At 38.2% G+C, this 14493-nt stretch overlaps 1 protein-coding gene across 1 annotated transcript in view; it reads right to left on the bottom strand.

Annotated features, from left to right (window-relative positions):
* Positions 1–14493, bottom strand: part of LOC150079049 (meckelin) — an 860544-nt gene that overhangs the window by 21888 nt on the left and 824163 nt on the right. The window contains exon 27 of the mRNA XM_090382499.1: positions 2521–2623. Within this exon, the coding sequence (XP_090238625.1) occupies positions 2521–2623 (103 nt within the window). The remainder of the gene's footprint in view (positions 1–2520; positions 2624–14493) is intronic.

Raw genomic sequence — 14493 nt, forward strand, 5'->3', positions numbered from 1 at the left:
CAAGTGATACCTTTGTATCACTTGGAAACTTATATATATTATGCCTTCATCAATATAATAAAAACAACATTGGGCTTAGCACTGAACCCTGGAGGGGAGGGGAAGAACTCCATTAATAGAACTCCATCAATGGTCCTTGAGGTTGTCACAGACATTCTCTCAGATATGCCAGACAAGCTGTACTTGCTACCAGGGAGTCTAAAACGCTGATGGAACTGATATTCGGGTGACACTCAAAGTCAAGTGGACCCAATTTTGGTGAAGTTCGGACGGTCTGTGACAGCCAAATCCTCTGCTTGCACCTTCACGATGTTGGGACTGTTAGTAATCCTGGGTATAACCTCCATGCACAAGTACATGGTGGGAGACCACACCACATGGAGGAACGACGCCCCTCTATGTTACCAGGCAGTATTAGGTGGTAGATGACTCTCATCAACCGGTGAAATACCACCACTTTGCTTATTGGAGGCTTGAAGTGGTGGAACCCATGTTTAGTCTCTAGAGCTAAGTTCCGGCCAACCCTTCCCTATCTCTTCCATCATGCAGTATGATTGATGATTTTTGAGGTTATGATGAATGTCGTGGCGAGATCCAATATTCCTTACCTTTCGAGGGTACAGCTCTAAAACGGTGTTCGCAGGCCAGCCGCTAGTTAGTACACCGGACCAAACCTATTGGTAACTCTCTAGGAGGCTTCCGGATCAGCTAGTGTATAATCTTGCTACCTCTACTCTGCCAGATAGTGACTGGAGTGAGTCCGAGTAGTGTGTATGCGGGGAGTATTGTCGAGGCCACGTTATGTCAAGGATCTGGGTATATTCTTACCACGTGTACGCCATATCGAAAAATTTCATTACTTCATACAGCATGTCCCACCCACTTTTTCTTACTATTGAATACACCATGAATTGTCAAACTGACAGAGCAAGCTTATCTGCAAAAAGATCTAAACCTCCCAAGCACTTCCTAATTCATTTCACAAATATACGTGGTCTCAATTCTAATCTCAATGATGTCCATTTCCACTTGCATTCTGCCAAACCCCATGTACTTTTTCTGACAGAATCTCAGTTATCGGTTGATTCAACTACTGCTCATCTCAGATGCCCAAATTATTCGCTGTATGATTCCTTTCGCCTCAAAGGTGGTACTTGTGCATATGTCCGTTCTGATATTCCCTGTCAGAGACTTGGCAATTTGGAATCTCCTCTCTGATCTTCTCTGGCTTAAAATCTCTCTACCTCATTGTGTCAAATTCATCTGTTGTCTCTATCGTTCTCCCAACTCCACAGGCGCCTCTGTAGCCAGGTGGGCAGGAACAGCAGTGCATAGCACACGCTTCTTGATTAGACCGGGGTTCGAGCCCGTTACCACCAAATACGGAGGATGCGGAAAGGTCAGGGAACCACCGCAAATCCCGGAGCAATATGGCCTTAGTTGCTAATGCTCCTAAAAAAAAAAAAAAAAAACCAAACCCAACTCCACTAATCACTTGGAGCTCTTTGACTTATTCTCTTTGCAACTTGACTTTCTCCAGTCGAACTTTCCTAAGAGTGAGGTAATTTTCCTTGGTGATTTTAATGTTTCCATTTTGAGAAACCTTGTCCTGCTCAATAAGCTTCAACTTCTCGAAAATCTGCTACCAATTCCTTAAATGCTGATCTTCAGGTAATTCTCCAGTGGGGCAAAGACAACTTAGTTGATTTCAACCGTTCTAAAACTCAGTCTTGTCTTATGTCTTGCAAAAAGGATTCTTCTGCTCCTATGCTTATCTTTAGTGACACTCCGATTTCTAGGCAAAATGATATATCTCTTTTGCTTCCTCTGCATGTAAAAAACTTGGTTTTTCTATTTCGCTCTCGGCATTACTTTTCTTCCAAACAGCTGCTCACTCTGTACAAATCACAAATACGTCCTACCATGGATCCATGGAATATTGTTCCCACATCTGGGGTGGTGCCCCCAAAACCTCTCTCAGGCTTCTTGATTCCATTCAGAAGAGGGCAGTTAGGTTAATTAATGATTCATCTCTAACAATCTCTCTCCACTCGCTTTCTCATAGACGTACTGTTTCTGCTGCATGCCTTTTCTACAGATACTTTCATGGGCACTGTTCTTCTGAATTGGCTTCTATAAATCCCGCTCTCTCTTTCAAAACAGTCCGAACACGTGCCTCAACCAGCCAACATCCATTTACTGTCCAACTTCAAACCCACAGAACCAACTTTTCATTTTCCTCATTTATTCATTCAACTGCCGTTTTCTGGAACAACCTTCTTTCATACGTATTTCCTGAAAATTACAATCTACAGAAGTTGAAGTCCAATGTCAACAAATATCTTCATTCTTCTTCTCAACCTCAAACCCAAGCACGGTACTAAGTACAATAGGTTCTAATACCTCTCGTGTTTGGGATTCACATAAAAAAAAAATAATAAATAAAATAATAATAATATTAGTTCCAAAAAAAAGCAGTGCCCATTAATAACCACACTCTATCTTTACCTGGCTACTTACCGTTATAAAAGAAGCCTCTGTCGGTTACTTCAAAACATTCTAGATCCAGAATACTTTCCAGTAGAACTCGATCTTTTACAACATAGTCCAGATCCTTGAAAGCCTATCACAAATTTAATTTTATAATGAACAACATTTAGAGTTTAATTATTGTATTTTGCATCTAAGAAACAAGCAAAAAAAGAATGAGACTGTGAACACACACACACACACACACACACACACACACACACACACACACACACACACACTGTAATTTTAAATAGGAAGAAGAAAGAATTAGTAGATGTAATGGTGGAGAGAAGACTAGATGTATCAGGATTGAGTGAAATGAACTGGAGGGGTAAAGGACAAAAAGACCTAGGAAAGGGTTATAAGCTCTGGTGGTCAGGAAATGAAGAGAGAGAGAGAGAGAGAGAGAGAGAGAGGAAGGGGAAAAATGGTACTGAGGTGGAGATTAATCAAATGAAGAACAAGATGATAGGAATCAACGTTCTGCAGGTGTATGCACTGCAACCAGGATGTGAATGTAAGAAAAAGGTTATGTTTGAGGAAGAAATGGAAGAGTATTTAAAGGAAGAAGATCAACGACTTCACTGGGACCTTCACTGAAACCCTTATAGAACCCATGACGGTGTTGGGGAATAATGTTTTCTTGGCATAAGTCTTTATGCTTCTCAACCTGGATCTGCAGAGGGCCATTGTATTTCTTCTTTAATTCAAAATTTGAGAAGGGGAGGCCACAAAGAATTCATCTTTGAATTTTAAAGAATTTGAAATTTTCATCTGAGTATCTGTATTTGAAATAAATATTTTACAGATCTTCCTTCCGGTATTGCAGCCATACTATTTGAAGGCATTTTACTGGTTCCCAAATAGAATCTATCTTTCTGTTTTTGATTATAGTGCACTTGTTTCTTTGAAGTTTAATACCACTTCCTGGCTGACTTCTTTCACTAGGTGCTTCCCAGATTTTGAAGCCATAATGGTCAATGCATACCATCTAGAAGGATCAAAAATGTCAACAGTTCTGTTGCAGTTTCAATGTGTGCATGCATGGAATTGCATTCCATCTGGGAATGCCCTGGTTCAAAAAATATTTGATTTATTTTGGGGATATTCAAGGTTTGGCGGCATACATAAAAATGGTTGACATGATTGCATTTCTATTTTGCCCCCCCCCCACAAGTGTCGGACATGAATACAAATTCTTTTCCATCATTGATGGAATTCATTAGTTGGTACAAATAGATGCCACTTCTTCCCTCCCAGCTAATACCTCATGCCACATAAAATTAGTTGCTATTTTTGTGCCAACATTTGTAGGCCCTCAGATTGTAGACAGCCAAATGGCATTTATAAAAATTAATTGCTTTTGTGTTGACTTTAGGACAGTATCTGCTTCAAAATCAAAATCGTAGTAGTGAAGTTCATTTTCGATAGATATTTGTTTCAATCTGTCTTTCCATTACTAGGATATAACTTTTCTGTTGATATGTTGTTGAAAGCCTTCTTTATTTTTATTTTTTATCTCCTCACTCATTTTCCAAAACCTAAAGCACTTATCACACATATCTTTTTGTGGAATATGAAAAGACATCGAAATTTGTGTAAAATACTTGTTGGTAGACCCAGGATTTTTTCAGGCCTGATGTTTTCTTCAGCACACTTTTCCAAGTACAAATCATATATTTTAGAGAGGTTCAAATCAATTGGCAGATATTGCTTTTGTGTGTCTTTTCTTGTGTAATGTGATGGAACTTTGGGAAAGGAGTCGATATGCTTGTAAATTGTTTGTAGGGCAGTTTCTCGCCATTTTACTCTGGGCTCACGCTTTCCTCTTTTATCATTTTCAACTACAAGCTGTTTATTCCTTTTTTTTAAAAACATTAGCCACTATTGTATTTGAAATGTTCAGTGTAACTAAAAAGAAACCGTGGCAGACTCTGAATTTATTGCCATCCTTTCCTAACCAAAATTCTCTTGAATTTGCCCTCCCAGACAATTCACTTTTAGAATGAGTAAGGAGAAAAGAGGGAAGAAGGGAAGAAAGAAGAAGAAGGAAAATGGAAGAGAGGGGAAAAAGAAAGACAAGAAGAAATGGACACTACCATGCCAGATTGCGTACCAATATGAACTGATCACATCATTCCCACTCTTGGTCAGGATTGAGCCCTGCAAGAGATGGAATAGTACATCCCTCCCACTCTTGGCCAGGACTGAGCCCTGTGAGAGATGGGGTATAGGGATATCGAAAAGTAAATGATAGTCCTTATATTATTATAGTTTAATTTATTTTATTTTATTTATTTTAATTATCTTATTTTATTTTACTTTACTTTATTTTAATTGTTTTATTTATTTTATTTTACTTTACTTTATTTTAATTGTTTTATTTATTTTATTTTATTTTATTTCATATCTAAGGGGAAATAAAACCAAAAAAAGTGTGCCCTGGTAATTCTGAGGGGACCTTCCCTGATGCATTACCCGGCCACATAGGATTAACTTGATGGGACATCAGACGTCCAAAAACTTAACCACAGGACCGGATCAGTCCGTGTCCTCTTAAGATAAAGTAGATCCTGGCTGCCTCCATGTGGCTAGGGATGGGAGTGAGGGGCTGTGACACAAACCTGCCACAGCCCCCTACTGCTAAATGCCAGGTGCCGGCTAACACACAACGCAAACACAACACTAATGCACACCTAATTACATATTTCATCTATCAGATGCAATTTTTTTTTTTTTTTTTTTGTTTTGTGTTAAATATATACGTGAAATTTTGATGCTCTTTTAAGTTCTTTTCTAAGCCGGCAACTTGGCAAAAAGCCTAACAAACGGCGGATATAGGGGAAACCCTGGAAGCCGCTAATAACTTACAAATACACTTTATCTGTATACATGTCGCGAATGGATATATATGTGAGAATGTATATAAATTGTATATAAATCTTGTATCATGTATATATAAATGGATGTATATAAATCTTGAGAATGTATATAGAATTGTGTGTATAAATAAATGTAAAATGTAAAATGCCTTCTCTGTTTCATCATTCGATACACTTAGATATACCGTATTTCCCAATGTATAACACGCACCTTAATTTTGGGGCCCGAAATTTGAAAAAAAAAAAAATCTATTACATAAAGTTATTGAACTCAAGTTTTATTCATCATAAAATTCATACAACTCCTCATCACTGTCAAAACTCTCATCCATTAGCTTGTCCTCATCTGTGTCTGATGACAAATCACTGCCTTCATATATTGCCTCGTCCGCTGTTCAATCTATGGCATTTGAAATGCCACACTTCTTAAATGACTTGACAACGATCTCAATTTTGATATTATCCCAGGATCTTTTCACCCAGGTACAAACTTCTCCTATAGTTGGTTTCTTCACTCTTCCTGCTGGTGTCAAATTGTCCCCAGAAGACTTCATCCATTGGTTCCATTCGTCTCTCATGGCAGTTTTGAAGGGTTTGTTAATGTTGACATCAAGTGGTTGGAGCTGGGATGTCAAGCCTCCAGGTATGAAGGCAAGTTTTGTTTTCTGCAGCAATCTTTGTGTTTTTTTGTTATTTGTGCCCTGAACTGATCAAGCACCAATAGGGCAGGTTTGCGTAAGAGCCCACCTGGTCTCCTGCTCCAGACTTTCTCAAACCATATCTTCATCCCATCCTGAGCCATCCAACCCTTGTCATGAACGTTGGACAATCACGAGGAATGTCTTCTTTTGGCATTGTTTTGCGTTTGAAAATCAGCATAGAAGGCAGCTTGGTTCCGTCGGCACAACAAGCTAGAACAACTGTATAATGGCTCTTTTCATGTCCATTTGTCTTCACAGTTACAGTTTTCATCCCCTTCTTATCGACAATTCTGTTACTTGGGACATCAAATTGAAGGGGGACTTCGTCCATATTTGCAATCTGTCCCAACTGAAACTGATGTGTCTTCTGACATTGAATGGCAAAACAATGAAATTTAAGGACGTTCTGCTCATAGCTTTCAGGCATCTTTTGGGCAAGTCTGGTGCGTGTACGTATGCTTAGTCCATTCCGTTTCATGAACCTGAAGCACCAATTGTGTCCTCTTTTGAAATCAGTAACTTCTTTTTCATCAGCAATTCTTCTTGCCTCATGCTGAACCATCTTTGTGGACACAGGAATTCCAATTGCCCTTTGCTCTTCAATCCCCTCTCTAAATCAGGTCATTTTGCTGACTTGCCTCTCATGGCCTTCTTCTGCCGTGGCTTTTTCAGTAGGGTTTCTTCTTCCCGTAGCCAGTCTCGGATTGTTTTCTCAGTTGGAGGAGGACCAAACTTACGTTCAGCAGCAGCACGATTTCCATTCACTTTTGCAAACTGGATCACTTTTAACTTGAATTCAGCACTGTACGAAAATCTTTTCTGAGCCATTTCTGGGCAGAACGTGGCAAAACGTAATCTAATATACCAGTAACAAGTGCGAAACAATGAGCGTAAGACAACAAGCGTGAAAAAGTGGGAAATGCAAGTAAAAAAATCTACAACCACTGTATAAGACGCACCCAGTTTTTAGCCCCCAAATTTTTCGAAAAAGTGTGTGTCTTATACATAGGGAAATACGGTAATCCTTTTTTATTTGAGTCACTTATGTTCCAGTATTCTTAAAATACTTTTTTTTGCCTCTTGTTTTCATTGAATAAACTTACATTTTCTAGGGCATTTTGAACAGACTTTTGGTAAAACATGTTTTGCAGCTATTCCTTTGCCACTATTGATGGTTTGTTTGTTTGTTGTTTGGTTTTTTTAGGAGCATTAGCAACTAAGGCCATATTGCTCCGGGATATGCGGTGGTCATTCCCTGACCTTTCTGCATCCTCCGTATTTGGTGTTGATGGGCTCAAACCCCGGTCTAATCAAGAAGCATGTGCTACGCACTGCTGCTCCTTCCCACCTGGCTATGGAGGTGCCCACTATTGATGGAAAAATGAGCTTCTCTTTGCATCTTCTTTTTGATCATGTTCCTTTTCCATGTATCAGGCCTGGAGATCTTCCTTCTTTTGCATTCAGACTTTCTATCTAATGTTGCAGTGGACCTCTGCAGTGCATTGTCCTGGATTAGGAGCACCTGAAAGAGTATCACTGTCTTCTATTTGGGGATTTATGTTTGTTAAAGTGGCATAAACTTTCTTCTTCGAGTTATTTTCTACTTCATCATTGGAAGAGATAGCAGAAGAAAAGTTTTCTTCTGATTGGAATGAAGTGTGGGTCTGTATCAGAGTCGTTGAAAAAATCATCTTCCCTGACCAATGATGTTGACCCAAGCTAGAAAGAAAATTTTTAATTGGACTTATGTGCAAATATTAACAGCAGTTTTGAACAGCAGAATGAAACTAGACGGAATGAATTATTGTTACTTACTTCATTATTGGGGCAGTTGATGAGGTAGAACATGCACTGAAGAAAACAAAGAATCAAAAAGCCTGTGAAGATGAAGTTACTGTACAGTTTTTAAAATTGGGAGAAAGACAGATGGCACAGAAACTGGCAAGGCTACAAAATACATTAGGAAAGGCATGACTCCTAAGGAGTGGAATGCAATCATATTTTGCTGCATAAGAAAGGCTAAGGTAAAGTATGCCAACACAAGAACCAAGGCACTCTACGTGAAAATTACTGGACAAACTAGTTTGCCGTTACCACAGTTTCTCCCTACATTTTTGGTAAACAGACTGTGAGTTATTGGCAGCAGCATTAGAAGTCTAGATGATATATTCATTGACACATAGGTGAGACAGATGATGTAATGATTAGTTTTTTCTTATTATTAAAAGCAGATTATTGGAGATCGTGACTGTTTTCGCTATTAAAAAAACCATATTACTGATTTCTTTGTACGATTTTTAGGTAAGAAAATAATAGGAAAAGGTTTCCTTACCAAACTTTAAAGATTAGGTTAGGAAATAATAGGAAAAAAAAGGAAAGAAAGATTCTTTATATATATGCATATCAATCAATCACTCAGTTAATGATATGATATTATTGTCTGTTGTGTTCATGCACCAATCAGTACATTGTCTGTCACGCCTACATGTCATTCAATGTATCGTTCTTGACTTCTACTGCCGCTACTGATAACATGTACCATCTGTTTACTGAAAATGCAGAAAGAAACTGCGGTAGTGGAAAACCAGTTTGTCTGGTAAGATTCCAGTAATTTACCAAGGATCTTGTGTTACCTTTCTTTACCTTCACCTGAGATAAATCAGAAATTGGAAATTATAGCCCAATTAGCTTGTTGTCCCATATCTTCAAGTTGTTCTCAAGGGTCATTACTAACAGATTAGAAAGAATACCTGATAAGAATCAACTGGAATTGCAAGCTGGCTTTAGGACAGGATTCTCAACTATGGATCACCTTCACGTAATATCACAACTAATGGAGAAAGCAAATGAATATAAAAAAACACCATTATGCCTTGGCATATGAAAAGGCATTTGACTCCATACAGCATAAGACAACGTTTCAGGCACTGGAAAGACAAGGCACAGACATCCCACACATTACGATTTTGAAGAAAATATATGAGAACACTGTCTCCTTTATTAGACTAGACAAAGACAGTAGCAAATTTAAAAGTGAGATAGGAGTTCAACAAGGAGACAATATCTCCAAAGTTGTTTACTGCTGCCCTTTGAAGAAGCTTTCAGAAGATTGGACTGGTCGCAGAAAGGAGTCAATGCGAATGGAGAGTACCTAAATAATTTACGATTTGCAGATGACATTGTGATCATAAGCCATGATCCCGAAGAATTAGATGAAAATCTTAATCAGTTATGCAGAGTTAGTAAGGTTTGTTTGTTGTTTGTTATTTAGTTTTTAGGAGCATTAGCAACTAAGGCCATATTGCTCCGGGAATATGCGGTGGTCATTCCCTGACCTTTCCGCATCCTTCGTATTTGGTGGTGACGGGATCGAACCCCAGTCTAATCAGGAAGCGTGTGCTACGCACTGCCACTGAGTTAGTAAGGATTTCAGACTAAAGATGAATATGGTTAAAACAAAAGTAATGATGAACAAGTATGCCAAAGGAAGGGATACTGTCACCGAAGGAGCAGAAGAAAAGGTGGATTCATATTATCTTGGACAAGTCATTAGCTGTAATAATGACAAATGGTTGGAAGTCAAGTGAAGAATAAATTTCAGATGGATAGCATTCGGGAAATATAGTCACATACTGAGGAGCAATATCCCAATTTGTCCGAAACATAAAATACTGAACCAATGTATACTCCCCACCATGATTTATGGAAGTGAAACTTGGGCACTCACCAAAAGAATGGAAGAGAAGTTGAAACTACACAGTAAAGAATGGAACAAATTATATTAGGAATCAGACTTATGATAAGAAGAGAAACACGTGGATTAGGCAGCAAACACAAATAAAGGACATTCTTATCAAAACTAAAGAACTGAAATGGATTTGGGAAGGACACATAGCTCAAAGAAATGACAACAGATGGACTAAGAAAATAACAGAATGGTACTGAACAGGAGCTAAAAGAAAACCTGGAAGCCAACACCAGAGATGGTCAGATGAAATTCACTGCAAAATAGAAGGGACTGTAAAGTTGCTGGAGAGGCCTTCGTCCTGCAATTGATTGAAAATGGCTGATGATAATAATGTCTACAATAATCATGGCCGATTTTAGGCCTAGGCAAACTAGGAATGCGCCTAGGGCCCATACTTCGAGGGGCCCGTAAATGGCAATGGACACAGCCAAAATTGGTGATATCCAGTAGTGTAACGGCGAGTATGAGCGCTTGTGTTCCTTATAAAATTTGTATATAAAGTAAACTTTCAAACTGTAATGTAGCTCCTAGTCAAAATATGCGTTCCGCCGATATGTTCATTTGTATATATTTCCTTAGACATACAGTGGATTCCAGTTAATCGGGGCAGCCATTTATTTGGGACAAATCTTAAGAACAGAACTCAATCGAGAAAATAGCCAGGATTTACTTTGCTTAATTGGGACAACATGGCGTTTAATCTGGGAAGGAGACTGCAGCACTCGAGATCACCCTATGATTGTCTTCGACCGTACCACGTGGTTCAGTCAGATTTCTGGAAGTCACAACCAGAAAACAATAAAAACAATTAGCAGTTCCCTGTTTGTTGAGCTTTTCTGTTAGTGCAATCTGTTATAAACGGATAGTAAACTCGACCTTACTGAATTTGCGATACTACCGACAGCTGGAATTCTGTGGGTTTTTACATTATTATGGTGAAATGTGTTTACACTTCCATGAAATCTTCAATAATATAAAAAATTAATTTTCAGAATCTTTTCTTCATTCCTATTTTTAAAGCTTCGTAACTTGTTACTCCGTTCTCACTTGCACATATCGTGTTACTTGCAATTTGTGTGTGCCGTGTTCTTTGTTACTGATTGCTTATCTTTTTTACTGTTTTAAATTTTAACTCCCACCCACAAATGTCAGTGAACAGAAATATCAACTAGTTAGTACAGTCGGTCCTCGTATAACACGTGTTTGCATTACACGAATTCGATCATACACGATTTATAAATAGTGGAACATTATCTTATATAACACGAACCGAATTCGCTTATACACGATTCGCCTTTGTGTTTACAAGAAATGGCAGTCGAATGCGGAATCACCCCAACTGAACGCAACACGATAGGAACGAAGAAGATTCTGAAAATGTATTTATGTGTTTTATATCAGTGAAGGGGAAACACATTTCACCATAATAACGTAAAAACCAACACAATTCCAGCTATCGATATAATCGCAAATGCAATTAGATGGAGTTTACTACCAGTTTATAACAGATTCCACTAGCAGAAACGCAACTGGAAATTGTTTTTATTGTTTTATGGTAGTAACCCCCAGAAATGTGCTTTAGTAAAATATGAGGTGTTAATAGTGTATCTCGGCCTTTACGGTGTTGTTTATTCAGTTGCTACACGCGCGCAGCTTTGTTTATGTGTATCAAGCGTGCCACCTCGTTTGTAATTGTGCTTTATTCCCTAAAAATTAGTAAAATACTTAAAAGGTGTGAAAAGGAAGCGTCCTGGCTAAGACACTGCAGATTCAGAGAGAAAAAAACAAGAAGCAATATCGATAAACAGAGGCGGACTGGGTAAAAAATTCTTACCCGGGAAAATTTATAGTGGCCTCATACTACGGTTTATGGCCAAAATAACACCGGCCCACCGGGGTTTCCCCGGTAAGGCTTATGGGCCAGTCCGCCTCTGTCGAAAGAGAAAAAATATGAAATTGTGAAACGCTTTGAGCCAAATGAAAGACCATGTGATATTGCAAGTGCTACAGACCTAAATGAGACAACGCGGAGAATCACAAAGAATGCGGAGAAAATAAAAACAACTTTCATAGCGGGAACAACTCAAAGTGTAATTAAAATCCATTAGATTAAGACACAAAGAATTGGAAAAGATGGAACGGCTGTCATCTGTTTGGATAGAAAATCAAACAAAAAGCAAGTTTGCTTACGATAGAAGCAAAAGCATTAGCAATATTTTATTACGACTTACGTATTATAATTTATACTTACGTATTATAAAATACGTAAGTATTTTATTACGACTATTTTATTTAATATAATAAATTTTTTACGAATAAAATACGTATTTTATCCGTAAAAAATACTTTTTTAGTATTAAAAAATACTAAAAATACTTTATTATAATATAATATTATTTTTATTACGTATTTTATAACGATTAAAATTACCCGATTATTTATTGTGTTTGGTAATGTTTTGGTTCCAAATGTGTGTTCAATCTTGGGTGGTCGGCACCTAACCCTACTTTTCCCATAGGGCCTGTTGTTTATATTGCACGATTTTGCATTGCACGAGGATTTCTAGGAACGCAACTATCGTGCTATACGAGGACAGACTGTATGTACATATTAAAGTATGTATTAATTAAGCTATGCACGTAAGCATACATTTATTTTTATTTTGCTAACCTGTGGAAAATATTCTTCCGATTTTCATATATCACTTAATTTTTTAATTGGTAAGGTAATAAAGTGTAAATTTGTACTTAATATATCTTTACTTTTATAGCCTGTGGATAATATTCCTCCTATTTTCGCTAATTACAATCGCTGTTTAATAGAATTAAAATTCAATTCAGAAACATGATCACAATACTACATACACTTGGTCGTCGACTTACGACCACAAAAAAAAATAAATAAAATAAATAATAAATAAATGAATAAATTAATAATAAATCAGGAAGTCACTACTGAGGACACCCATAACCCAGATGAGGAGGCACATCGATGACGGGAGACCTGAGGACACCACTAGGCAAATACACTCAGTCACTCTCCTCACATACACTCAGTTGTTTTCAAGCATCTGTTGTGTTTGGTGTATTAATTAAAATTCTACTAAAATATCCATAAAATGTTTAGTAAAAGGAAAATGCCTTCATCTACATATACGCCAGCTAAGAAGTCAAGGAAAACTATTGATTTAGAGTGTAAAATGAAAGTTATCCAGAAGTATGAAGGCGGAAAGAAAGTGAATACGACAGCACGTGACTTGAAGTTATCACATTCCATGGTATCGACGATAAGGACAAAGATTGATTGATTGATTGATTTGGTAGTTGTTGGCGCATCGGCTTCTGGGGCCATATTGCACCTCCCAAGGTTTTTGCAGTACTTTGATCCAAGCCCGAGGCGGGAATCGAACCCGCGACCTTTGGGTTGCCGGGCAGGTACTTTACCCACTCGGCTAGCCCGGTCGGCAAGGACAAAGAAAGAATTTGGGAAGCTGTGAAAGGTTCTGCACCTATTAAGTCTACAATTTTAACCAAACAACGACAGGGACACACAGTAATGGAGAAATTGTTGTTTATGTGGATGGAAGATTTAATACAAAAAAATACACCCATGAGCCTTCACACAGTGCAAGCGAAAGCTAGAAGTTTGTGTCAGAGTTTAAAATCACGCACCAAAGACGATTACGCAGAAGATTTTCAGGCTAGTACTGGGTGGCTTAAGCATTTTAAAAAAAGATTTGCTTTGCGTAATGTACATGTCACAGGAGAAGCAGGAAGTGCAGATGAAGATGGAGCCAAAAAATTCGTTGATAGTTTCGACTCTTTAATCAAAGAAGAAGGTTATCTACCGGGAACAAATATTCAACGTAGATGAAACCCGGCTTGCAATGGAAATGCATGCCTAATCGTACGTACATACACCAAGAAGCAAAAAGGATGCCAGGATTCAAAGATTTTAAGGATCGGTTAACTTTGTTGCTTGGTGGGAATGCTGCGGATTTTAAGCTGAAGCCTTTTCTCATTTATCATTCAGAAAACCCTCGTGCATTTAAGCACATCAACAAGCACACACACTGCTTTTACTACCGTTTACTACCGTTCAAACCCTAAAGTTTGGATGACTCGAGCACTGTTCGAAGACTAGTTCATAAACTGCTTCATTCCCCAGGCTCATGAATATTGTGCGGAGAGAGGTATCCCTTTCAAGATCTTATTGGTTATGGACAATGCCCCTGGCCACCCCCCCTCCTCATCTGGTCAACCTTCATCATGATGTTATAGTGGTTTTTATGCCACCTAACACAACTGCTCTTATTCAACCCATGGATCAGGGTGCTATTTCAGCATTCAAGGCTCACTATCTCAGAACGACATTCACACAAGCCATCGAAGCGATAGATTCTGATGCTGATTTATCTTTGCGAGACTTTTGGAAGCAGTACAACATTCTTCAGTGTATCAAGATTATTTCAACTGCATGGGAATGTTTAACAAAGAATTGTATGTTGGGAATTTGGAAAGAGTGTCTAAAATGTTATGCGAATACTACATTTGAAGGATCTGAAAAAGGAGAGGAGCTGGAAGTGATTACAGAAAAAATATAGTTAAACTTGCAAAAAATCTTAAATTAG

This window comes from Mastigoproctus giganteus, chromosome 10 (genome assembly GCF_048544385.1).
Source record: "Mastigoproctus giganteus isolate SK-2022 chromosome 10, ASM4854438v1, whole genome shotgun sequence".
NCBI classification, from domain to species: domain Eukaryota; kingdom Metazoa; phylum Arthropoda; class Arachnida; order Uropygi; family Thelyphonidae; genus Mastigoproctus; species Mastigoproctus giganteus.